The sequence below is a fragment of the Dermacentor variabilis genome, chromosome 1 (genome assembly GCF_050947875.1).
Source record: "Dermacentor variabilis isolate Ectoservices chromosome 1, ASM5094787v1, whole genome shotgun sequence".
Taxonomy (NCBI): Eukaryota; Metazoa; Arthropoda; class Arachnida; order Ixodida; family Ixodidae; genus Dermacentor; species Dermacentor variabilis.
In genome coordinates this window covers 187941334-187968784 of record NC_134568.1, presented here as the reverse complement: position 1 = coordinate 187968784, position 27451 = coordinate 187941334, and the positions used below count along the sequence as shown (strand labels likewise).

Genomic DNA, 27451 nt, shown 5'->3' with positions numbered 1-27451 from the left:
AACATTATGTCTATATACATGACTTCACGTGACAGAGTTGCAAGGAGCTTATGTGTACATAAATAATGCGACCACGATTATAATGTGAAGTGGCACATTCAGTCTCTCAAAGAGAGCAAAAAGTATACAGTTAAACCTTGATAAAACGCAGTCAGTAAAATGGTCAATTTGCTTAGTTATATCAAAATTTCATTGCATAGAAATTTGACCTTTTATTTAAGTTAGTACAGTTACTTTTATTACAAGAAAGGGACCCCAATATTTCTGTATCGGGCAGTCGAAAAACACAAATTTGAATGAGAAAAAATTCATCTTGTTGAGAGTTGGCGACTAAAGATATGGTTTCATGCCGTGTTGACAATGTCTTCACATTGGTGGTATGAAGCGAAGCCAGCCACACTTTCACATCCACTCTGCCCCTGCGGCTGATAGTGTCACACGCAATGGTATGACACTATCGTGAACAGTGCCGGCAGTGGTGAGCAAATGCTTCATTGGCCTTTTGCTTGAACATGTCTCCGAAGCTAAAAATTGTGCAACATCCAGTTTAAACGTGCAGGAAGACGGCACACATGATGCCATGACATCTCGGCACACCCACATTTTTCGCAGCACGCTCTCTCTTTCGCAGCAAGTAGCGCTGAAAAGCTATCAGCTTTTCTTCGAAATCGCTTGGCAGCTTCTGGGTGATTGAAGTGCGACGTCGGAGGCTGAAGCCGAAGCGCTTCATGAATTTCTGAAGCCAGCTCCGGCTGGCTTTGAAATCCTTTGGCGTTGGGCCTCGCTCCCTCAAAAGTTCCCTAGCTTTCGCTTGGAGCACTTCTGTTGTCACTGGAAGGGCAGCTGCTCTCTGTGTCCGAACAAAGTCAGCCAAGATTGTCTCCACTTTGTGTTGACGGCCTTTCTTTGGTCCGCTAAATGTCATCCTCGTTGCAGCGCACGCAAAAAGCTGCTGTCGTTGTCCCCTCCAACGACGGATGGTTTTTCTTGTCGACGCTGAAGTCCCGCCCGGCTTGAAGGTTCGACGATGCCTCTGCGGCTATCATAACTTTTCGCTTGAAAGCGGCACTGTAGTGGCATCTCCTGCTTGGTGCCATCGCGATAACACTACGCCGCACACCGATACGGCCGACACAACACAGGTCAAAATGGCGACCTCGCTTGTGTACGGTTGGCTACTGGCACGGCTAGTTGCAGCTGCCATACTGACTTTTCTGGATGGCGCTAGCTGTGCATCATATTTAGCAGTTTCAATGAAAAACTGGTGCGTTTCTTAAAATCCTCGAATCTAAGCAGACCCTAGAGTTTGGAATATGATTATTTGAAAAAAAAAAGCTATCAGTCTAGATTCTAATAAATACGGTATTTACATATGTGATATAGCTGGAAAGTATATCACCCTTTTCAATGTCGCAGGTGAGTAGCCTAAACTAAGCAGTTTTGTGATAGCAATTGCATGTTAGTGACATCTATTGGGACTGGGCTGTGAATACCATAGCACATACAGCATACGGCTTGCAGTGACGATGCTATCGCAATAAAAAGTCCAATCCATCTCTTTCATGATTTCACTCATTTGTAGCCTGTGCTCTTTCTGTTGTATTGACAGCATTTTGAACAAAAAGCTGCAGTAAATACACAGAGCTTTTTTTGCATATCCACACTGTAAAAGAAAGGTCAAGATTTAGCCTGTCATTACACAAGGTGTTTGTTTCCAGGTGTTATACCTGTCATGTCTTGTGATTATGGGCATGCTTTACAGAGGAGTTGCTGTCACATGAGCAAGAGGAGGTGACACGCGAAGGCTATGCCAAAATGAAGAGAGGCATGCAGCAACTTGAGGACCGTTTCAAGGCTACTATGGACCAGATAGCTGACCTGTCAGATCAGAAGCAGCAGCTGGAGCACTTGGTCACTCAGCTACAAGGGGAGACAGATACCATAGGTGACTGGGCATTCTTTTCTAGCCTGGGTGCACTATAACGGTATCTGAACCAGCAACAAAGTATGTGTTTGCTTCCATGTGCTTGTGTGTAAGCACCTGTCTTTATCCCGTAAAATGAACGTAAAACTCGCAGAAATACACGCGGGAACATTTATTTGTGCAGGGTGTTGAATATTTGTGCAGTTTCTGTAAGTTCTTGCAGCTAAGGTCCTAATCTTGAGGTCCACCTTGTGGCTCACAATTCTTATCTCTACATGACGAGTAGCATGCTATTTGCTCTAATATCAAGCTTCCAGGCTGTTCTCTTGCTGAACCAGGGTGTCTATTAACCGGGAAAACCGGGAATTCTCAGGGATATTGAGTAGTCTGGAAAAACTCAGCGAAAACTCAGGGAATTTGTGCCTCTATCGGGGAAAATTAGCTGTAATTTTATTGAAAGGGTCGAAAGTCGCGGTAATGCTGGCTTGAGTAACAGACAGGAATCGTAATGAATCGTCTTTGTCGCCCAGTCGTTGGCTGGTGGAGTTGCCAGTGTACAGTCAACTACCGACTTTCCACGTTTCTGATAATTTGGATGGCTTCGCAGCACCACCACATCCCCATAAAGTCAGTGTATCAGAACATCTCAAATTTTGGATGCAAGAACTCTTCGCCATCCCATTTTTCAGATGTTTTGCTGTGACCGCAGGTCCAAAATGGCATTCATCAAAGCCACCACTGCTGCCATTTTGATTACCTCGCCACCTTGAACCGGCACTCTCGGACGCAGATCTGCTGGCTGCCGTAGCCACCACTGCGGCAACGCTAGGCCTAGTCTTCGACGTTCGCCATGAAGCTTCTTTCTGTTGTGTGCCGTGTTTTTTTATTGAAAGAATTCGCTGCTGTCAGCAATGGCCCGGACTCCACCTTTGTGGTCCTCGCGATTGGCTTAGAAGCTTGGAAAGCACGGTGCGTTGCATAAAGCCGGTTCCCGAAAGTCAGCTTCGCCTCTGTACAGAAATGTTAATTCGTGAAGCATGCGCAACAGTGTTGCAGTGAAGCATAACAAGCGTGGGAAGGGGCTGTTGCCACGGGACACAGTATGTATTCCTTAATTATACACGCCTGCACCCGGTATTTCCTGTCACAGTACGAGCACTGATATGCCTAATACGTGTACCGACAGGCCTTCAGAGCATTTTCGAATGTGCCTGTGGCGGTTTGAGCCCCTAAGGGCTGTAAATGACATGCATTTATTTTTTCCAACTGGCCGATTTTTCGGACGTTTTCGTGGCCCCTAGGAAGTTCGAAAAATTGGACATGGAATGTGCAACTGACCAAGAAGATGCTTCAAATGGTCCGTGGGGCGAACGAGTGGCGGAAGGAGCAGAAAGGACCTACGCATTGAGGAATGAACGGGAAAGGAAGCGTGCTGCCGCCATTTTGAAGGAGTTTGAGCTGAAAAAACAAAGTGTTGGCTGATGCCGAGATGCAGGTGTCCCTCACCTAAACCAAAATAAACTGTTTAAAGCAGTGAAACACAACACTGAAGCGTCTTGCGCGGGCTGAGAGTATATCAGGACAGTTGAGGTTGACTTATGGGCTGATGAGAGAGAATCGCTATTCTGACAAATTTCAGGCCTCATACCACTGAGCTTGCTATCAGTTGATAGAAATAGCTCATATTCGAAAATATTTGCTTCTGTATGCATCGCATTTTTATTCGTATTTGAGAATGTCCGACTCCATTTGCAATCTTTTTCGAAGACATTCTATTTGCTGTGCATTTTACTAATCCCTCCCTTCTATTCTCTTTTTGAATAACATAAACACTACTCCTTAGTATTCAAATTGGGTTAAGTCGTGTTTTTTTTTTTTTCATATGCTTACTAGAGAGTGACAGCATTGGGTGATATGGTTTCAGCCTGTCTTGACATAAAACATAGTTTTGCATCACTCAGGGACTTTTGCAAAGGCACTGAGGGAAAACCTGGAAAACTCGGGGAATTTGGAAATGTCAAATTGGTAGACACCCTGTGAATACACCTTTTGGAGCTGCCCTTGAATGGAGGGCATGATGTGTAATGCAAGAACACCCCTTTAGTGAGTTTTGTGCACCTTAAAGGAACCCAGGTCATCAAAATTACTCTAACTCTTCACTACGGCGTTTTGTAAAAATACTTCTTAAATAATGGCATTGGTATTTTTTTTTTCGTGGTCAACTTCACTGGAGATCCAGTTGTTCACTTAATTTTCATTATCATTTATGAGCAGCACTGTCAGCCATTATTGTGGAACCATATGTTGATCAAAGATGCAGCATTTAGAAAGGCTTTTTAGATCAGACTTGCATATAAACAAATATCAATATGATGAAATGGTAACAGGCCTGATTGCATCACGTAGGGGAATGCCAGCAAATGGGAAGAAAAACTGGAAAAAAAAACACAAAGAAGACGCAGACAAGAGGAACAGGCAGGGTGCTTGTTTTCACTCCTGTTCCTTTTGTCTGTGTCTTCATAGTTTTTTCGGGTTTTCCTTTCTGTTTGTTGGCATTCCCCTATGTAATACTATGTACCAACTCGCCCAACAAGCCACTCTTTTGAACATTGCATCAAGATGGAAACAGCAAGCCAATGATATTTTTTTACTTTGTTTATAAGGCAAGGTGCTTTAACCACAGAGGTTATCGTTACTGAGAAGCAGGACTCTGTTTTCACAGTTGAATGAAGTGGATGCATTGCTTATAATGTGCAGAATATTTTGCCTCCTCACATGTTATGGTTTTCTGATCGGATTTCTGATACATAATAGTACAGCTACCCTGAAAAATGCTGGAACTATTGTTTTTACACATGAATGTAGTTGAAGTGAGACAATAAATTATCGTAGCAGTTTACATTAGTGATAAAAAACATGTTAAAGGGATCTTCTCACTCCACAAAGACATCTGCAATGGCTAAGAGCTGTCTTTTTGGTCACTGTAGCTGAGTGTTCGTGTTTGGCAACAGTGCAACAATCTATATACTCAAAGGTAAAGTTTTGATAAATATCTCTCTGGTTGAGGACAACTGAATTAAAGAGCAAAGAAAATGCATGTAAGCACTGCTACGCCTCGCGCCATCTCACCGCTGAAGGAGGAGCCGGTTGGGCACCGAAACATCATGATATAAAATTAAAATAATGTTTGGTCGCAGTTTTATCTGCTCTTAAGCTATATACTCTACTCTACTAGGTGCCCATTGAGCATGCGGCATCCGATGTGGGTGGAAGGCAGAAATGCTTGAGTACTGTGCTTTAGGGGCGCATTAAAGGACTTCAGGTGGTCAAAATGTATTACCAGGTGGTCATTCAGGTGTGATCACTCAGGTGGTCAAAATGTGTCAAAATTATCTGGAACCCCCACTACCGCATCTCTCATAGCCCACTGTGCAGCTTTGGCATGCTAAGCCCCACAAATTGCTTTGTTTTGCTTTGCTTTGCTTTGCTTTGCTTTGCTTTGCTTGCTTGCTTGCTTGCTTGCTTGCTTGCTTGCTTGCTTGCTTGCTTGCTTGCTTGCTTGCTTGCTTGCTTGCTTGCTGGCTGGCTGGCTGGCTGGCTGGCTGGCTGGCTGGCTGGCTACCATTGTGGAATCTAAGTGGTAGCAGAACACCTTATTCATGCAGATGTGGGACAGTATTTTGGCATGAAATATAGAAAATGATTCATGAATATGCATTGTAAGCCATAAAAAAAAATGGTTATTGCATGGGCTGGTTACTATTGGCTGGCATATCCGGAGATACAAGGGATACTGGTGGAGGGGGGGTAAATATTTTAATGGCTATGAGTAATGGCTATTATACTTAGTATTTATTATACACTACTGCTGACCCAATTGTTTCAGAGTGGTAAATCAAATTTTCAGTGACAAAGAACGCAGGAAAAAAGTAACAAGCAAAGTCCCCACTTAACAAGATGCAAGCTTTGTGTGAAGGACATCAGTATGACTAGCATGGGCGAATTGGCCCTGAAAACTCATATGAAGAGTGAGAACCATGTTCACCTGGTGAAGGCTGCAGTGAGTAGCGCTGTGAAGAACTTTTTGATGCCCATTGCAGCTGACTTGACTGAGCCAAGCACGAAGCCATAAAAATTGTCAGGCATGGATGATGCATGAGAGAGATGAACTGGTTATGGATGCTGAGATTTTGTGAACACTCGAAAGGTTTTGCTGTATGCAAAACACATTCATGATTCCTTTTCATCATCTGTGACAACTCAGCGGCATATGTCAACCTAGTGTGAACTTTTTGGAAGTTCGTGGCAAGAATATAACCAAACCACTTCCGTTCACTTCTGCAGGCATCTCACTTCATATTCAATATGAATATTTTACGTTATTGTTTCTTAATTAATTGATAAGGATTGAAGTCAATGTGCTCAAATAATGTACTTATAGTTGCAGTGTCATCTACTAGGCTTCATTGCTGTGCATTTTTAGATGCAAGAAAGAAGTGGCAGCTTGAAGATACGAGACAAATGAAGAGATGCTGCATTGATAACATCAAAAAAAGAAGAAGAAACTGGAAGGAACTGTTGCTGAATTGACACAATTACAAATTACAAATTAAATTCTGGGTTTTTACATGCCAAAACCACAATTTGATTATAATGCCTGCCATAGTGGGAGTCTCCGGAAAATTAGACCACCTGGGGTGCTTGACAGCACTGGCAGACACTTGGCAGAGAAGGCAGAAGCAACCAATTGCATGACATGTATGACAAATCCAACGGCCCCAGGAAGATAGCCAAAAGCAAAGCTAAACAAATTTTGGAAATTGCCACTGAAATACAGGAAAAGCTGCGTCAGCTCTAAGACTCGATAAGACCTTGCTCTTTGGACATTTTATCTTTGTTCGTTGCATTAATCCTTTCAGGGTCGATTTTTTTCACCATATGCAACTGCCCAGGGTCGATTTTTTTTATTGCAGATTTAAATTCTTCAGAGGGACATATTTAAAAAAAATAAATTACCGTAATTTTTCTAGGGTGACCGTAAAGTGAAAAAAAAAATTTTGCATTGGTTTATATGTACTGTTCGTTCATCAATAACAACAATAGGAAATTCGCGGGTGCTAGTTGGAATCGGTTGGCGCAGGACAGGGGTAATTGGAGATTGCAGAGAGAGGCCTTCGTCCTGCAGTGGACATAAAACAAGCTTAATGAACTTGTAAGAATTAAAAAAGTGATGTATTGTTTTAAACATAGTTCAAAGGCTTAGAAAAAATGCGCACACGAGAATATTTCGCAAGTTTCAAATCCTCCTGCTCTTACACTAATATTTATGTCCATAATGTAATCGAACTGCGTAGGAGAGCGCACTCAAGAAAACTGTGTGGTTGTGTGCCCATCATCAGAAATTGTAGTGCTTAATTTTCTTATAGTATTTATTCTCTAATATGCCAAGTAATCATTTCAGCGCTCATGATGCCTTAGACCTGACCACACAATAAATGAATAAATGTTCATTTTGTAAAAAATTCTATATTCAAATTTGACCAGTAACATTTTACGCCACTATTTCACCATGAATTCTGTTGGACCTTATGTTTCACTATTCCCATGCCCCTAATATTAACCCTTCATAACAAATGCTTAGAATTCGGTAGCTGGCATGATCAGTAGCTACTGACAGCTTTATGTTCTCATTCATCTTAAATGTTCTCTCTTCCTTGGTTGTTTTGTAGCGGACTACATTGCTTTGTACCAAGTTCAACGAGGTATCATGCGGAAGCGTGCTGCAGAGAAAGATGACTACATCTCGCAGCTCGCTAAGGACAGGGAAGATCTCAAGGTTTGTAACCTTCTTTGTTTTTTGCACATCTTCATGACTGTGGGTACAATTGATGCAGTGCACTTTGTCTTTTGAGTGCTCCCTTTGTACTCTTTTGATTGCCTTCATAAATTTCCCATTTTTATAATCTAGCCATATTTCAGAGCCATTGAGAGGGTGCTTAGCTTCCAAGACAAAGCATTAGGTATTTTAAGAAAAAAAATACCATTTTCTTTAGAGAAACTTGAAATGACCAGTCCTAATTCACTTTGAATTTAAGAAGAAAGTATGGTCATCTGGGTAAATTACTGTCAGTCAACATTTCATGTCTTTATTGCCATTCACTCTCACCATATTTATTTATGTTCCTTCACTCGCACTGCTGTTTGTCATGGAGTCCAGTAAGATTGCCTGCTGGGTGAATTGGTCTACAGTATCAGAAGAAACCAGTACCAAAGACAGCATATAAACATAGAATGTACTAGCGGATGGTACAGCCACTGGACGTATAACTGAGGTTTATTTTTTATAAAATACTGTGCACAGGAAAAGTAGTGTGTGCACCAGACTCCAAGCAGCGGCATGATCTCCTTCATGCTGCAACTCCAGCTACTACTGTGGCTGCCAATAGCCCAACCGTTTTCTAGTTTCAGAGAGCCTTTTGACAATGTGGCACTTTTTTAGAGTTAACCACAACTTTACCTTGAATGTTGACAGTGCACACTTAGATGCAAAAGAGTTGCTTACATTTCTGTGCCTCTTTTTTTTTTTTCCTTTTTGGCATTGAAAAGTTACTGTGGGGGCTGCATTGCCCAGGTTTGCAGAAAATAGAGTATCAGGTGCTGCATTATGTTGTGTGATTGTTCTAAGACCATTAAAGGATGCAGTGTTGGTTAAAGCCATGAATGTGAGAGTAATATCTTCCATCACTCCACACCTTCTCACTGGCTATCTATCATTGGTGTGAGGTGGCGGAGAAGCACACCGCACTCACCGATCTTGACGTGTTGTAGTCCTTGCACACCTATTTAATCTCTGTGAATTGCACAAGCTGTATAGATTCTTAGCTTTTTTTTGTAGCTAGTATGTCTATTTGATGGGAGAGAGAGAGAAAAAAGGGACTTCATGTTTAGGATCAGGTGCAAGCATAAAATGCTGTATGTTGTATTCATCGCCATATCGTCTCATATTGTTTATTACCTTGTACGGTTGATATTATTCGTATTTACCATAGCCTGTCACTAGTGTTCAATGGTTGTCAGAGGAGTGGTACCTGGCTTGTACCAGGGAGTGCGCGGTAACTTGATCAAGCACAGGCTGAGGGGTGAGGGGGGAGTTAGAAACAGGTGAGTGCGTATCTCCTCTTCTAGCTGGGCTGCATGGATGTCATCTCAACTGAGCGCATACGTTGCCTGCATCTTGGAGGTAATCTGTGGTGGGTGCAAAGCAAGGGCAAGCCAAGATGGCCGTAACTTCATGTGCATCGTCTTCCCATGCATTTAGTACTTGAGGTTGTGTATTCTTGAGTCTTGGAGACACGTTGAAGCAAGAAGCAAATGAAGTGTTTGCTCCCTTGTGCCTGCACATGTCACGATAGCGTTGACCCACTGCAGCCACCACTATCAGTTGTGGTGATGAAGTGGATGCGAATGCTTTGCAGGCTTCACTTGTACTGCCAATGTGAAGGTATCGTCAACACAGCATGAAACTGTATCTTTAGTCACTGACTGTCAAATTCAAAAAAATTTTTTTCACACCGAAATTTTTTTTTATGATTGCCTGATAATTAAAAAAACTTTACAGCACCTTCGGTGTGAGCAAAATCTATCAGCAACTTTACTTATTTGCCTATATGTTGCCTAAATTCTACCTGTTTTGGTACCAAACACATTGATATTTGCTATGTTGATACATCTCCTATTTCAATAATTAAATTTTGCAGAGAGGCTACTTTGTATATAGTCTCTCAGAAATTAGACATTTCAGATGGTCAAAAAATTTCTTTGCAGTTGGCCCTTAACAGATAGACAGGGTCTTCTGTTCTGGTGTGTGTCAAGTGAGAAATCTTTTTAAGTCAATAATTGAGGAGAATGGAGCTCAATGTTGTCTCATGTGCAGTGAATATGACTGTTAATTAGTAGTTTCATGTCTGCAGCCTGGGTTTGCGAGGTTTTCACTATGGCTTTCACATTAATCCCAGGCCAAGTTGGCTGAACTACAGTGCCTCATTGTGCGCTTGTTAGAAGATCGCCAACAGCAGTCTGGTCAGTCCGTTCTGCCGCTGCCAGGAAAAGTCCTCACAGTGTCGTCCTTTGCTGGTGAGTGTGCATTTCATAGGTTTGTGCTTTGTCTCTGAGAAAGGCATTGGGAAACATCACAGAAATCATTTACTTGCTTAATTCTTTCCCTACCGCGCCTATTGGGCATCGTTAGCCCACTAGTGATGGTTTTAAATGCTGTTTTCAAGACCTCCCGCACTTCTCATGGATACACTGTGCCATCTGATGTATAGTACAAAAACTAAACTTTCGTTTCTTATGAAGTTCATTTTTTCCCCGCTTGGCGGCATTTCTTGAATGGGCTTCGAAAATGCGTGCGCAACTCATCGGAGTTGAAAGCAAAAACTGCTGCATCCAGAAGCAGCATGCCTGCTTCAAAACATTTCAAATCTTGTGATTTTACTGCGTTTACGGCTGTTTTTATCAATGGCTCAAACAGCCGCTGCCTTTTCATCTGACTTTGGTTCTGAGTGCAATGATGACGAAAATCAACCCGGAACTTGAGGGTACACTGCTAGTTAGTGCTCCTCAACCAACTGAAGCCATTCAGCACTAGCCAGCTTAACATGGAGACAAACTGCAAGAAATGTTATGACAGCAAAATGCCGCAGAAAACAAGAATTTAATGCAAGACATGTGACATTCCCCTATGTTTCACATCGAGGAACTGCTTTGCTGCATGGCATGCACATTTTTGTGGCACAAGTAGTTTCCAAGGAAAATTTTTTTTTTTTTAATATAGTGGCTATTAGGTAGCAAAACATTTTGTATAATAAAAACATATCTTAGCGTTTTTTTTTTTTTTTCTTTTTCAGTACAGGTGTATCTCTACAAGCTTTCTTCAATTTTATTCTACAATATTGTTTTTGGCAATTTGTTTTTTATGACATACATCTCGTTCATAAACATTCTATGCCTGAAACGTAATTAATTTTGCTTTGCTTTCATGTATTGCATAAAATTTATAGTGCATGTAATAGTTTCTTTAGAAAAAGATAATGTAGTGTAACCTGCAAAATATGGCCATTTTCTCTTTAGTAGGGAAAAAGTTAACTCCTATTGTCTGAATTTGTTGCCTGAATCTCTTTTTCCCCAAGGAAAACCATTTTGATTGCAGTTGAAAGGTACTTAGCATCCTAAATTACTTTCACACCATTAGCTTTTCCAGGGTGAAATTTATGTGCTTGATACAAAAGACTGAAACAGGTACCTAGTGCGAACAGATGGCTTTATGTTTGCATGTTTTCTTGCTTTACTTCCTTTTAGTTGGAAGTCAAACAGCCTCGCATCTTACAGCAGCCTGTGAAATGGTTGCAGACTACAGAGATTATGACTATAATTTATGCAACTGGGTGGATATAGCCGCATGGATCTCTTGATGCATTCAGCTTTGTCGAAAACTTTTGTGTGTAATGGGTTGTTCTTTAATTGAGAGATGATGACACTGTGGGGAGCGCACTCGCCCATCTTCCATCGTGTTGTCTCAGAAAAAGAGGTAAAAGGTTAAAAGGTATGAAACATTGCCACCGAGAGACACCCTCTCTCTCTGGCACCTGACCTAACCTGCTGGACTGGATTACTTGCTGCAGCCCTTGAATGACCTTGTTTTCCTGACTATCCCAGGCAACGAGGCAATGCTATTTATTACTTATTGTTGAGGGGACTTCCCTCTGCCAGTGTCTTTTATTGCTTGTAACAATACATATTGTTAAAATTGATGCCGCTGGTTGCCTTATTTGTTCGAACCCGACATAGCTGCAATTACATGCACTACGGGTTGGGGAGTACCACAGAACGACTGTGTGTGGCTGGATTTGGAGCTCGCATTCAGCCCTAGCCGCACGCAGAACGTACCCCCATGACACATGGAGGTGTTTTAACGCGAAGCCCCCTGTGTCACCGAAAATTCGGCGTCAGCATTCCGCGTCCAGCGTCGACGGTTGTTTTGGCAAAAATCATTCCGAACTATGCATACCGAACCACGGAGGCCCTCCATGTAGTGCAAAGAAGTTACTGAACTAATTGAATTTCTCAAAGTAAAATGCGTCAGAAAAATTGTGCAGTACGACTTACACACAGCCTGCAGACATGATAGCATTGTATTGTAATTTGAGTATACAAAAGAACATAATTCTATTATGCGGAAACTCAAACACAAACCCATTTCCAGCATTTCTAAAATTCGTAGAGCAGCCATGGCCTCCAAGATTTGCATGAACCGGTGCACACAAATCTCAAATACCATAAAGAGGTGCACACGGTTCCTTGCAACACCTCCAGATGGCGCTCGCCTCTGCTGCATTGCGGCCACGGTGTAAAAAAAAAATAAGTTTGGTAATGACACTGCGGCTGGTGCAGCATCTAGATTGTGTTTGCCGCCTACGCTGTTTCCGTTTACTGGCGACAGGTGGTGCTAATAGTTGGAGGCTTGCTGATTAGCGCTGCGTAGGTTATCGCTGCTGAGCCTTGCTAGTTTGTCGCACTCAATATCGGGGTATGAAGAAAAGTATCTACATGGATGAATACATTGGGCTTCTACAGTAACCAGACTGATTATCTAAGTGGATGTGCAGCTTATTTCTCGCCATTGTCATTGTAATAGCTCTGATAGCTAGCATACATTGAAGGCTGTAAATCAATCATATTTTGTAGTTGCTCCCACCAATGTCTTAGCAAATTAAAGCAAATATAAACTTCCCCAAAGCACCTTGAACCATTGCATCTCAAAGCTTACACATGTGCTTGGTCAGAAACTTTGCTCGACACACGACTGCTGCTCAGTCTTGTGCTTAGTGTTGAGGCGATGGCGGCAGCACTTTGCACCAGTACAGCAAGCTGTGTGCAGTACAACTTGATTTGCATGTCACACAGTTAAATCCAGCACAGCTCCTAAGGCTGTATATTTTGCTCCTATTGTCCATGAATGTGCATCATTTGTTTATCCTACTGTGTAATTTTGAGAATGAAACGCACTAATATATTAGGATAAAAAAAATGCCTAACCATAATTAGGTCTGGTGGTCTGTACAGTGCTCTTATACTTGTCGTATGGAATGTTAAAAGGACACTAAAGTGAAAAATGATTTCTTCTGCATCAGTAAATTACCATTCTACAACACCAAAAACACCACTCTTACAACGATAAGACGTTTGGTAAGCCAGAAAAAGTCCAAGAATGAAATACGGGTGGTGACGCTTACGGGTGGTGACTACTTCAAGTTCCCGCAGCTGGGGGGCTGTGATGTCTTGGATTTTGATGGCATCTTCTAGGGCCTACTAATTAGATATAGCAGTACAGATTGACTACATTGTGTTCTAAAGGAACCAAATATTAAACATGGCAAGTTTCGGGAACCTTTATTCAGCCAACGCGGCCCAAATGCGAAAACATACTTTGGAATCCCTGACGTCACGCTGACATACCGGTGCTGGGGTTTCAGCGCAAAATTCAAATACTGATACTTGGACCTTCATTTTCTCATCTAATAATCAAACTAATTTTTTTTAAACGACTGCCTCCAGGGTTCTCAAGCAATGCTTCATTAGTATAAACTGATTTATTGTTTCGCTTTAGTGTCCCTTTAAGAATGGTATGCTGAAACAAGGGCTAAACTTATACCTTATTCTGCCACAAAACTAAACGTTACCTGGCACATACTGTTTACAACACACATCCACAAGAACTATAGCAAAAATTTGTATATTCTGTAAACTTGCCAACAAAATTCAGGATGAACACAGTTTTGCTACCTTTTTTACTCTTTAGCTTGTTTCTTCAAGTTCATGCTTGTATTCTGCATGATATCCTGCCCAGATCACTTCATCCAGGATTTGCGCACACGTGCTCAGTAGGCTGCAAAACTCTATCTGCTCTCGGAATAACCCAACCCACTTTTCTAAATGCCCAGGATCGCGCGGAGCCTTGAAAAGTGACACGCGCTCCATATAAGCCTGATACCCCGACTTGCAATTTGGGACAAAACACTTCTTGCCCATTTTGACGCACAGTCAGACTGAGCGCAGCTAACTGGCACTCGGTGTCACATGCTGCGGCACGGTATGCGTTGAGTGAACCCCAGAATACCAATCAGCCGAACAAATGCACCTACAGAACTCACAGGCACAACACAACATTTTCCGAAAACACAGACAAGCCTTCAGATACACATGAATTGCAGCAAGTATACTTCAGCATGTATATGATGTGCATTTACCCCGTGCGGCGTGCAAATCTCCGAATGCACGCCATGCGGGCTCCTGAGGCTACCATACTATAGCGCCATCTGTATTCTTGCGGCGAAACTGCCACTGAGCCAAGGTCATTTGTGAACGCAATCTGTCCGTGCTCTCCCTCTACGAGGAGCGGTGAGTAGAGCACCTAACTTATTTTTCTTACACCACGATTGCGGCCCACGCAAGAGGCCGCGTTTCTACCAGAAAGCTTGCCTTAATGCATAGCTTTTGCTGCTACCGTTTCCCAGTAAATATTACGGTTACATAAGCTGCAGTTACCAGGAAGCATAAGAAGGGCCGTCTGGGATCTTTGAATACTATCGCGATCCACTATTAAAGGTGAAGCTTAAGGGTCCTCCAAGTTTTTTTATATAACTACAATTGAGGTCATAATCTGGCTTTCACTCTCTTAAATTTATATGCCTCATTCTAATTCATGAGTAGTGGGTGAACAAAGGCATACTTGGCTTGTGTTCACTCAATGTTGATCTGTTCAAGTTCCTTTCCCTCTTCTAGTCTTAATTTAGGGGCTCAGAACCCGTGTGCCATGATATCATGACATCTTGCTAGAAAAGGTTAAAGTTGAACTGGAAAACTGGACTCTGAACCTAAATTGCAGTACTGCTCGTATAATGTTATCAATATTTACTGGACAAAGTTTCTCATAACTTGCACTATAGTGTTGCCATTCTTTAAGTCCTGTATTTTACGTATTGTTCTTGCCAAATGAAGCCTGAACTGAAAATTGCATCTGAGCCATAATTTCCATCGGAACTGAGCCAATGCCTCAGCCGGTATTCTTGGAATATGCGTGGACCTAACTAAACCTGAACATATTATAGTAGCCTCTTTTTTTCTAAAACACCTGTGGGAAGTGCTTAACCTGAGTGGCCGCAGGATCTCGGGAGCAGGAGATGTTGCAGCCGCTCAGGTCGAGTGTCTAGCATGTTCCTTTCTCGCGCAACCTGCACGCGAGCCGTCTTCTTCTTCACCGGCTCTGTAGGCGATAGTTGCACCGCTACAGGGCCCTCCTCATAGTGCAAAGTAAAGTCCAGTGGTAAAGTCTAGATACAGGAGTCTAGGTATAGTGTGCAGATGGCATCGTCGTTGGTAGTGTCTGGTTCATGCAATCCGGGAGAGATGTACCAGGCAGCACCGGCAGCGTAAGTTGTGAGCGAGGCACTGTCACAGCAATGCCATAGTGTGAAATTACGACCTGCCACAGGTATCTTGCAGATGCCTGGTCCTGGTAGATGTCGGAGCTCCAAAAGAAGACCATCCGGCAGCTCGTGACTTGCATGGAGATAGCACAAGCATTGGTCTCTTACGTTGTTGACTTAGGAGTGATTCGCGGCGAGCTGAAGGAACCAGATGGCAGAGCTGCTCCTGCAAAACTTCGGTAGACCATTCATCTGCAGAAGGTGCGAGCACAGAACACTGGAAGGCTCGCCTGCTGTTGCCTGCTGCGAAATCTCAGATGCTGATAGCATCAGGGTTGTGGTGGTCTCTGAAGGCATCACGAAAGTTGTGCTTGTGGCGTCACTGTGTCTGCCTGTGAGTGTGAGATTTACGGCTAGTGGAGCCGGAGGGAGACCCTCTTGATCAGTGATGAGTAAGGTGCCCCCAAGGAATATCCAAGGAAGGAGAGCGGCAGGCTGTAGAGTACCTGAAAGCACTTACGTTTGGCTCAGTGAATTCCTTGGAAAGAGTCGTCTCGCAGCTGCCTTTGAGATGGGGTAAACGCTCACGGACCGAGTAGAAGTTTGATGCTGGGGCGGGCGCATGCTGACAATTGGCATGGGTGGATGCAGGATGACAAGACGCAGAATGACACGACAGTTCAAATGGCGAGAGCTGTTGTGACTGAGTGCTCAAGGTGGCGTAGCGAGCAAGGACGGCTGCCGGCAAGTCGTTGTAGAAGTCGGGGCCGGGGGGTGGCAGCTGGAGCCTGGAACACAGCCGGAGCCTGGAACCTTGTTTATAGGGAACTGGCTGTCCAGCTGGTTGGTGAACCAGACGTCCGGCATGTCGATGTAGAATTCCCGACACCCCACAACCACGGGATTTCTGCCTGACCACGTGAGGCCACATCACTCTCACCTTGGTAGAGTCGGTGCGTTGATGCTGGCATGGCTGGGCTTGTTTGTCTAGTGTCAACAATTTGCGGTAGGGCAGTGCAAAGGGGAAGCTGCTGTGGCCACGATTTATTTAGGCCAGCCAGCCATGGTGCCGCGGGATCTCGGGAGCGGCAGATGCCGCAGCTGCTAAGGTCGAGCGTTTAGCGTGTTCCTTTCTCGTGCTACCTACATGTGAGCCGTCTTCTTTTTTGCCGGCTCTGGAGGCGATAGTCACGCCACTACGCACTCATTTAGAAGCCCATTTTGACTAGAAAGATCATTTGAATTGGCTAGTCAAGATATGCACTTATACTCTGAAAAGTAATAGATACCCTGGCCAAGCGGCCTGGACTTTTGAAACTAGACTATGACATCCTGACTAAATCAATAGCTTAAATGTCCGAGAGCCATGGCACTAGCAATTGTGGTTGGTTTTTGTTGACCTTTGTGTCCCAGCCATTAGGAAAAGTCGAGAAATGTTAACTGCGAATGCTGGTAAGCTGTGAAGCATGCATATACACCTCCTTTATAATAGAAGAAAGTTTTATTAGTAGCATGTTTTCTTGAAATCAAGACACTGCTGCCACAACTGCATGTGCTATCTCAATGATCTGGCGCCATGCATTGTGCTCAGTGCAGAAGTCTGTGGGCCCAGGGAATGTGCTTACCAGTGCAACGCAAGCAGCTCACCAGAGCAAGTTGCACTTTTGCTGCTGAGCACAACATATGGGTTGGATTCCCAGTCATGGTGGCCTTATTCCGATGAGGGAAGAATGCAAAAACACTCATGCACCATGCTTAGGGTGTGTGTTAAAGAAAACAAAGTGATCAAAATTAATTCAGAGCCTTTCCATTACAGCCTCCCTCATAGCCCACTGTGCACCTTTGGCATGTTACGCAATATAATTGTTGCACTTTTATTTTATGTTTGAGGCTATAGACCCGTTGTGATCATTTTACCAGGTGTGACTGTCTACAAGTGGATTGCACTTATAGCTGAATTATGAGCGATCGAGGTCTGAATATAAAATACACACTGGTTGTCATACTCTTTGCGTCCCATAAATATCCTTACTGTGGGACATTAGAGCTGTGCTCATTCTCAGAATCATGCTTGTGGACATGCACACCTCTAGATTTTTCTAACAAGTATTTCTGGCACAGCACAATGGCAGATCTGTGTGCTTGGTTCTAAGATGGTTGAAACTGATAATGCCACCTCTAGTTGTAGGAGCTGCATGCAACTTGAAATGTAGTCCTAATTTAGCACTGTACAAACTCCGAGCTCCGTCAATGATGTTGTCGCTTCTCTTCTGCAGATTCTGTGTGAAGGAGTTTAAGGTATATGAGCAGAGCGTAAGCATGCAAAAATAGCAAAGAAGCAGTGAAAGACAGGCAGACTTTTATTCTGTTTGGCTGCCTGGCAAAGTACAAGGCAGCCCTGTTTCCGTGATTGTAGCACACTATTGTTACACCAGCTAAATTGGTAGGCAGTAGTCTTGGAGACGGGAAACAACACATGCATTTTGAAATAATGTCAGTTACATTTGCAAACGTCACGCTTTTCTGAAAATAAAGAATTTTTGTGTAAATGGCTCTGGTGAATTACTCGTTGAACATGTTTTTGTCAGGTAGGTTCCAGATGATGGACAGTGTGTGTAGATTCTTACGTATGATGGCAAATGTTTGAAATGCATTACAGAATTATATATGTAAGGGTTATTTCTTATTTATATAATGGTTATTTACGTGTCTTGTGAACACTGACCAACCCTCACAAATTTTTGTACCTGTGGACATGTTGCAGATTTCTTACGACGTATAATTTATGTGGGGCATGGGTGAAGTAATATGATAGACCTAATCTGTGTCATTCTGATATTTGCAGATGCTCTTCAAAATGGACCAAATGCTGGAGATACTGGAAGCAAACCTTTTAATGGCTCCTCAGATGAGGTGCAGGAAGATGTCACTGCAAAAAAAATTATGCATCTGTTGACTGAGATTGAAAGCTCAAGTGCTGTTGATGGCTCACCTGTTCCGGACACCTTCCATCCATGCCCTGTGTGCTCAGGACGTTTACTGACTGTCTAGGTGCAAACTAAAGCAGGTTTGTTTTTTGTTAAGTACTGCTGAAAAACATTTTGATTGCTACAACATGGATATAAGCCAGGGGTTCTCAAACTAGGTTCTGCGGATCCCAGGGGTTCCACTGTGGGGGATCTCACCTGTTCTCTTGGCACAAAGGAATGACAATGCAGTAGTGCAAACAATCACAAGAGCAGTTATTGCACCTTTCATAGATCAATGTCTGCTAGCTGAGTTGCTATCCACAAAACATGCCGATGGGCACGGAACAAATCACGGAAGTCTGACTCACCGCGACCGGATAGCGAGCGAATATGTTCGCCCCATGCTGGACTCCAACGCCTGGTCGTTCACGCGTACGCGGTCACACGAACGGTGGCACGTTCAAACGAAGCCTCGCGAGACAGTCTCGCAGAAGCATAGATCGGCGCACACGCGGAACGTCCGCGCCACTTACCGATCCCGAGCCAAAAGGAAGAGCCTTCTCCTTTTTGCGCCCAAGTAACCCCGCCGTTAGGGGGCGTTAGCAGAGCCACACTCACGCCATCTCTCGCAATGCGTTTCAACCAGACCTACTGCCGCTGTCACCGAGCCACGCGGCAAAGCCGGATTACAGGAGACAGGAGCTATGCGGGAAAACAACATATCAGGGGACGTGTGAGAGTCACGCATCCCCACACCGCGAACATCTTAAAGTTCCACGAGCAGTCAAAACGAATCTGACGACATCCTGTTCTTTCCTCATTCATTTCCACAATTTATCACATTAGAGAAAAAATTTGCATGGCATTTTGGATTTAATGAAGCCATCGCTCCCCACATCCACACTTGGGTGGTGTGCAACCAGTAAGGGACCCGTGCAGCAGCAGTGCTCAAGATTTGTTATTGTGCGACTTGCGAGCCCACAGTGGCCACACTGAGTGCCTTTAATTTGTGTTCAGGAGGGCAGTTTGTAACACATGAGCAGGAATCTGAAGTTCTGCAAGCTGAGAGCCACTTATCTGCCTGGTTGATTCTTGTTGCTGATGCATGACGATATTGACCATGCAAATACACACGCGGGAAATGTTCGTGCATTATTTCTGGCTCAGATGTGCCAGTGTCGGCATGGCAAGTTTTGATACAGGCTCGTTTGCTACCACACTATTTCGGTTCCACAATAAAAATGCGCGCCAGGGGCACTGCTGCATGCCAGCCGATGCAATTATTTTGGCTTAGTGTTGCGATCAGTATATAGGACCATTCTGCAGCGCGAGTGTTGTGTAATGATTCTTTAAAAAAAGTAAATTAAGCTTTTGTGCGTCCGACACTTCGTTTGTGGCCATGCAGAACCAAGAGCGTTAGCCGTATGGTCGGTGAGGGCTGCATTATGGTGCAGGGAGTGGCACAGGAAAAAAAGAGGCCACTTGTCTATGTATTGAGAGTGATGAGGAAACTGTGATGAAATTTGTGTGCGATGCTCGTTCACCTCGGTGCTAGTATCTTTGTTGCATTGGACTGGAGCATGGGGCATGCTGCCATGCACCCAGTTAAGGCACGCTTCTGTGTTTCGGAACTTCGCATGCAACCTCCTTTTAGGGCAACCGAGTTTGAAGTGTTCATTGTGACAGTAGAGCACTTGTGAAAATGTTCATTATATCTGGACGCAGTTTCAATAGGCAAGGTCAGAAAATAGTAAAGGCAGCAAATGTGGTTATTACAACTGACAATTCATTATATCTGGGATCGTTAGTGGGTTCAACTGTGTATGAGCCATAGCATATTTTTTTATTCAAGCAAAGCTAAGTGATAGGATATACGAGTAGTGCTATTATTCACTCTTCCAGGGTCATTTTTTTTCTCCATGTGTGACCGCCCAAGGACGTTTTTTTTTTTTGTACTGCAGATTTAAATCCTTCAGGGGGACCTATTTCAAAAAAAATTTACTGTAATTTTCCCAGGGTGACCTTAAAGTGAAAAAAATATATATTTCACGTTGGTATATATGTACTGTTTATTCATGAATAACACCAATAAGAAAAGTAAATAAACTTATAAGAATTAAAAATTTGATGCATTGTTATACACATAGTTCAAGGCTTAGAAAATGCGTACACTAGAATATTTCACAAGTCTCAAATGTTCCTGCTCTTGCACTAATATTTACGTCCATAGCATAATCAAACTGCATGAGTGCACTCAAGAAAAATGTGTGGTTGTGTGCCTGTCAAAAAAGCAAAATGTGTGACAAAATTCTGCTAATCTTCATCTTATTGCCTACCAGAGGCGATTAGTTCTTGCGAGTCTCCAAAGAAAAAAGAACGGAAACACATGTACGGCGGCATCCTTCATATGCGCACCCCTGTGAGCAATAAACGAGCGAGTAACAGGCGGTCACCCTTTGAGCGATTTGTAACAAGATGGCCATTAGTTTTGCGAACACAAGAAGCCCAAACTGCCCGTGGTACAAAACCCAAACTAACTGCTGCTCACCCAAGCTCGCCAATGCGCGAGTGGTAGTACATGTATATAGATGCACCGGAGCAAACCATGCAACGAAAACCGAGAGAGGGAGGTGCAAGATAAAAATTCCCTGTATTCCCACATAGTGGCAGCACATGCCAAGAAAGAAAAAGTTGGGAAATTGGCACGCTTTTTAAACATACAGGCGGCACCATAAATATACGGCATCAACCATTTTGGACTTGTTCGATGCACCATATACTTACATCATTGACACTGAAAGGGTTAAGGTCTATTCGATTCAACCAAGTTTCTGTGCAACTTTCACATGTATTTAAGGCGCACTCCACCTTGTCCCTTGATTGTCCGAGGTACCGCAGTGCAACACAAACGGAACCGCCTGCACCTTTTCGTTTCTGGTGCCTTGCACCTTTTCTGAATCAAACCTATTGTAGCGGATGGCACCCATCTACGGCACAATTAGCCAATGGCTTTTTGTTTCTCACTGGGAGACCACTGAACTCAAGGTAGTCACTCGCAAACTTGCGCATGTACAAAAGCACTCATGCGCCACAATGAAATGAGAGACGGCACAATTCTGCCACTCTACTCATTGCCACAAAGGCAATGCTGCTTGTTAGCGTGAATTTTTAACTTCGTAATATGCATAGAATAAAGCGCAAACATATATGTAACATAAAGAGTGCAATTTTAAACAATAATTATGCTGCACTTGATGACTGAATGACTTACATACAGTAATCTCTTAGACTACATCTCAAGTACCAAGGTTTCACCGCCAGTTTGTACCACTTGTCATTTTTTGTGACTTTCTGTGCCAATTTAAAACTGTAATTTCGAGTACTTAAATTGCAAACAGTATGCTCGATTCTATCATATCATGGTCACTTCATTTCTAACCAGCATCTCTAGACACATTCTAGGCAGTTGTGAGTCCCTTTAAGGAGGTATGGTAGGGTAAATGGTACATGTTAGTTTTAACGTAATAGTTTAGAAACGGCTGCACATATTCGCATCAAATTTCACGCGCTTACAAAAGATGCTCTTGGGTACAACAAGAGACACTTTGTTTTTGTCTAGATGGTTTGCCTTTCCTGTAGCCCACTACCAAAATTTCAGGTGTGGTTAATTATTTGATGTACCTTTTCTCTGCAATCACGCAGAGGAATGTGATGATAGTACACAGTGTTATTCTAAATACTCATAGGTTACATCTGAACTAAAGAGGTATCACATCGACCTTGGAGTTCGCACCCAAAAAAAATATCTCTCCTTGCACAAAGCTACAAGGAGGTTTTCTTGCAGTGTAAATTTTTCCAGTGTTATCATTCATATCATCAGATATTTTTTTAGTTCAGAATATTTATGACTGGTTGTTGTACATATGTACAAAGTTTCACTGGGATGGGATGAAGACTTTCTGAGAAAAGGTACATTGAATTTGACAAATTCATAAAAGATGCAATTTGAGAAAAATGAAGTTTTATGTTCGAATACTGCTTGTGGATGCTAAAAATGCCCCAGGAGAATATATTTCACTGCTGACTTTCTTGCAGGTGTCTCCAAAACCCTTCATTGTGTTCCTTTTTATCCGTCATCCTTCCTTGCTCTCGGCAGAGTCATAGAATTCTGCCCTGTCAGCACGCCCTTTGTCCATCCTGTCGAGGGCAATATTACAAAACAGACCTGGAACAATTCCAAGTGCCTCCAGAATAGCTTTTCATGCAGAATTACTGTCATTGTAGTAGGCTACAGCATTGTTAGTTGCTGTCTTCAATGTGTAAGTTTTGTTAGGGTAGCGGCACCAGATCAGTTGGTTGAGCGACGCATTGGTGTTCTGTGTTTGTCCATGAATACATTTGCTCAGAAAACTGATTACCTTTGAAAGTTCTCTTTCTGTTCCATTTGCTTGACGATCGTGCCATCTTCTGGGCAAGTAATATGTTTGAAACTCGAAACAGAGGTGACCACGACCACGTAAGCAAAAGCAAGAGTTTGACGCAATATAGCTCATTTCTACAAAGGACTATTACGTCAAACTATTGCTTCGAGTTGTTAACAAATTCGACTTCGCTCTGCCATCTGCTAGCCGCCTGGTTAGCTCAGATGGTAGAGCGGCTGCCCCAGGAAGGCGGTGGTCCCGGGTTCAAGCCCCGGACTAGAAAGAATTTTTCATCAACTGCGATGCTTTCCTTACGAGGAACCCATATGGGATTCCTTTGTGGCAATTGCTACGATTGGGTGGATGTCTCATTTTCTTTTAATTAACATATGATTTTTAGTACAAATCATTTACTTACCACACACACGCACACGCAAAAAGAAAAAACACGCCATAACGAAGAAAATCGCGAACGACAACGATAAACAAACCGGCCTCCGCCCGCCATTTTTAAACGTCAGGGCGCGCGGCACACTTCGGCGCGACATTTGAACCGCTTTGAGCGGGCACCCGAGGTCGCGCTTCCGCAGGTTTGTTCCTCATAGTGCTGTCATTTTTTCTGTGCCAAAATTGCATATTCGATATTTGGGGGGTTTACCCTACCATACCCCTTTAATGAATCCTTATAGTGAGTTTGTATAAACACATCGGTGGAAAGAGGGAGGGGTTCCACGACACTCTCGGAAAGCTGGTGGGTTTCCTCAAGGCCACAAAGTTTGAGAACTCCTGAATTATAAACAACACTTAATTAAAGAAAAATTGTATAAACAGAAGTATTTTTGCTACTTTGGCAGGTTTCCTTAGCTAGCCATGATTTATTTTACTGATCTGGAATTACTATGGGGATGTCCCCAGCTTATGAAGAATGTAGTCAAATCACTGAGCCCACCAATGACTTATGGGTGAAAGCTACAATGATACATGTGTAAGTAATGTCATCGCTACAGCAACAGCAATATCTGTATGAGTTAAAGGTGCACAGGAAGTTTTCCTCCTGCATCCTGGCATATGGCACTGCACTGTTCCGATATGGAATTCAGTTAGGTTAGCTGCAGAGAGGTGAAGCCTTAGCTAATCAATTCCCTTAGCTGCTATTTGGCAGTGCTTGTGAGTCCCAAACCTGCAGGTGCTATTTGTTGGTGCAGGAATGTGAGGTTGGTGTAGGGACTGTCACTCTTGCTGCTTCTTTGTGTGCTGATTGTAGCATTTGAATTTATGTACAAAATAATTTTTTTGTCTTTTCTGTTACTATTTTTCCCTTATGCATATTAACTGTTGTTAAACTTCTTCTTTTCTTCTTTCTTTTTCCTTTTTCAAGCTGAAGTGTTATGTGAATTATGGCAAAGAGTGGTGTCTGTCACTGCAGGGTCTCCCCTCACCCCACTTTTTTTTTTTTAAGGCTTTGTTAAAACTTTGTTAAATCAGAATTGTGATAGCTGTGGTAAAGAATAAATATATATATATACACACTATATATATATATATATATATATATATATATATATATATATATATATATATATATATATATATATATATTACATTGTGAATTTTTGTTTGATCTGAGGCTCATTATATTGGGGTTTGGCTGTATGTCATGGAGTTTATGTTGATCAGAGCTGAGCCAATAGGCTGTGCACTGTGGTTCACATATCTACTCTCACTAACCTTCATGTGTAGTAGCACTCTGTGCAAAATCTCATGTGAATTGCTATAGATGTTGATGTGTGCAAATAGGTGTACATTTGCTAGCCTATCCAGGTGCCCTTTTGGCTTCTTTACCAAAAATTTTTTTTCTGTCATTTCTTTGTTAGAGCAGTCCTCTAAATAGTTTAACTTGCTGTGACATTGGCAGCAATGATGATTATGTCAGGAACACATTTTAAGTCTAACTACAAGAATGATATAGGCCCAAATTTGACAAATTTCAACACTGGCAGTGTGAGGCTGATGTAACGTTTCATCCTCCCCTCCCTCTCTTTCTTTTTTCCATGTTCAGTTTCATCCATGTTGGATGTCCTGGAAGACGCAAAGGTTTACCTTAAACACACTAAACGCACAGAAGTGTTCCGGTGCAGCCGTCCCAGTCACAGAGGAACATTCCATCAGTGGCTATTGTTCATAAAGTGTAACACAGGGCTCCAAAAAGCTGGAAGGTGGACAGCCACAGTGCCTTGAATGTTTTAGTATGTTGTTGATAGTGTATGTTTCTTCAAGCCCTTCGATGTGCTATACATTTGCCTCAGTTGTCTTCATTGCTTAACTGCTTGGCTGAGCTACGAGTCACTTTTCTTTGTGCAGATAATTGCATGTGGAGCCACTTTAGCTAATGCAGACGGAAATTATAGGATTCACAAATCTCTCAAAATGTGTTTTAGTGGCACCAAGTATTTGATGTGCTTTTGATCATTTTCTTCTCATATCATAAAGCCTTGCGAGATTTTGGACCAGTTCAACAGAAAATAACTTCTAACTTTAGTGAACACTATACAGAAGCATTGAAGGTTTTTTTTGTTGATCTCCTGAAGGCAATTTCAACGGAGATGTTACATGCCTCAATAATACCCAAGAAAACTAGGGGAGAAATGTTCTGGGTAACTGTAAAAAGGTTGCCAACTCTAGATTGTGTGCATATTTTATGTTATAAACACATTAGTTATATTTATTTACTCAGCCAATGAGGTTAATAGCGGCAAAGCAGTTATATTTTGAAATTAAATGCTGTGGAACTCGTCAAAGTAAATAGAAGTTCTTGAAGCATACATACCATGTATGCTACATGATAGAGTGGGCGCCAACAGCAACCTGTTGGACTTGTTAACCAAGTTTCTTCCAAGAGAAAACATGCAATACATTTGCTTTATTCCGTCAAGTTTTTTCACACAATTTTTTTCTTTCAAAAGTGTGTACAGTAATGTTCACCACTTACGTTAATTCATCCAAAACATTGAAGGGGGAAAAAAAACCTTTTAAAGAAAGTTTTCTATTAAAACATGTTATAAATATATAATTGTTTAAACACACAATGATCAAACGAATTAAATTACTTTGTAAAATGCATGAGTGACCTGCATCAGTAGGTAATAGAAAGCAAAGTAAGAGCTCTGTGACCCAGATGGGTAAGACTCTTTAGCAATATTAATACTGATCCTTCAATTCATATGACACTTGCTGCTTTGCTAGGTAGAGCTCTTTGATATGTGCCACTGCTTTCTGATCTATAACTTGCACCAAGGGCTATATATTGTAATTTTTTTTTTACCTCATTCATCATTTGCTTGCATGCTGCTGTTGTGGCCTCTCAGCATCAAATGACAATAAAATAACAGAATTGAAGGAATAGAACTGCTACAAAATGCTATCCCAGTTTCTGTTATCTTAATATCCTTTTCCTTGATTTCTGGTTCCTCAATTTTTACTTTTGAAAGTTTTCACTTTTTTCCAGAAAAGTTTAGAACAAGACATGCATCCCTTCTGCTCGAGCAGAATAAGGAAAGGACATGGGGGAATGATGATGGCAAGTTGGTAATAGTTTACCTGATCAGCACAAAGTTAATGCAAAAAATTAAGGTATAGGCATGAGTGCAACATTGGTTTGCATTTTTTTGTCTAGTTCAGGATATTTGTATATCTACTGTGAAGATTACGGAAACTATATTTATCCTCATTGCAGCTTATTGCTTCCACTTCAACTCTATAGGTATGGATTTGGAACTCAAGATAGCTTTTTTGTTGCCAGGTCATTAAATACAGATACTGATACCTGTTATATAAAGTGTCATAAACGATGCTATTTTTGTACTCTTTCTATACCGACCGGTCCTGTAATGTTGACTGTACTGATGCTGTTTCAGCGTTCTGGAGAGTTGTGCAGCTGATTATTTCTCATGTAGTCTAAGCATAAGTCATAGTGTGACTTGATTGTGTGCATGAAGGTGCAGAGCTGTGATTTTGTGAAGATGCTTTGCGATTTGCGAACAGTAAAATGTGTAAGAAATTTATACTGAATATATTGGCAGCCTTAGTTTGAAGTGTTCATTCATTAGTCGTGTTCATTATTTGCAGTTTTTGCAGTATGCAAGTTCAGGTACATTATTTTTGTTGCAACTTCTATTGTCCATTTCAATTTCTGTTCATTGCTTTTTGTATATGTGTGAAGGTTTAATAAATTCATAATATGAGAGTTACTACTGCTGTTATTTAAACTCGGCAATGTAGACTTTTATTGTCTCTATATTCACTGTGGTTCTGCATAACAGCCTGAAAAATTTGTGGGGCCGCAACATTCTTATGGGCATGGATTACCAACAAAGCTGTTTAGGCTGCATACATAGGCTACATACATTATGAAATTGTACATTTTTTTCATACGGCACCACACTACGCTACACAAGCGCCACCGCAGTCACCGCACCACTCATGCACCTGCTGCAACCGCTGCTGCAGCCATGCCGGCACCTCCAACGCGTGTGACATAACTGCAGAAGCGCAGACCATGTGCACAGGTGCCGTCGCCACACTCTTTCCCCCTCTCATTATTTGTCAAACAGGATACAGATATAAACCGTCCAGGGTACCCCCCTGGGAACG

At 42.4% G+C, this 27451-nt stretch overlaps 1 protein-coding gene across 5 annotated transcripts in view; it reads left to right on the top strand.

Moving 5' to 3' along the window:
- The window catches only part of LOC142589844 (golgin subfamily A member 2-like), a 163282-nt gene extending 136234 nt beyond the window's left edge, over nucleotides 1-27048 (top strand). For all 5 annotated transcript variants that reach the window (XM_075701476.1, XM_075701492.1, XM_075701468.1 and 2 more), the window contains 5 exons: nucleotides 1763-1945; nucleotides 7654-7760; nucleotides 9940-10057; nucleotides 18257-18478; nucleotides 24861-27048. In XM_075701476.1, coding sequence (XP_075557591.1) covers nucleotides 1763-1945; nucleotides 7654-7760; nucleotides 9940-10057; nucleotides 18257-18462 — 614 coding nt within the window. In that variant the 3' untranslated portion in view covers nucleotides 18463-18478; nucleotides 24861-27048. The remainder of the gene's footprint in view (nucleotides 1-1762; nucleotides 1946-7653; nucleotides 7761-9939; nucleotides 10058-18256; nucleotides 18479-24860) is intronic.
- Nucleotides 27049-27451: the final 403 nt, after the last annotated feature.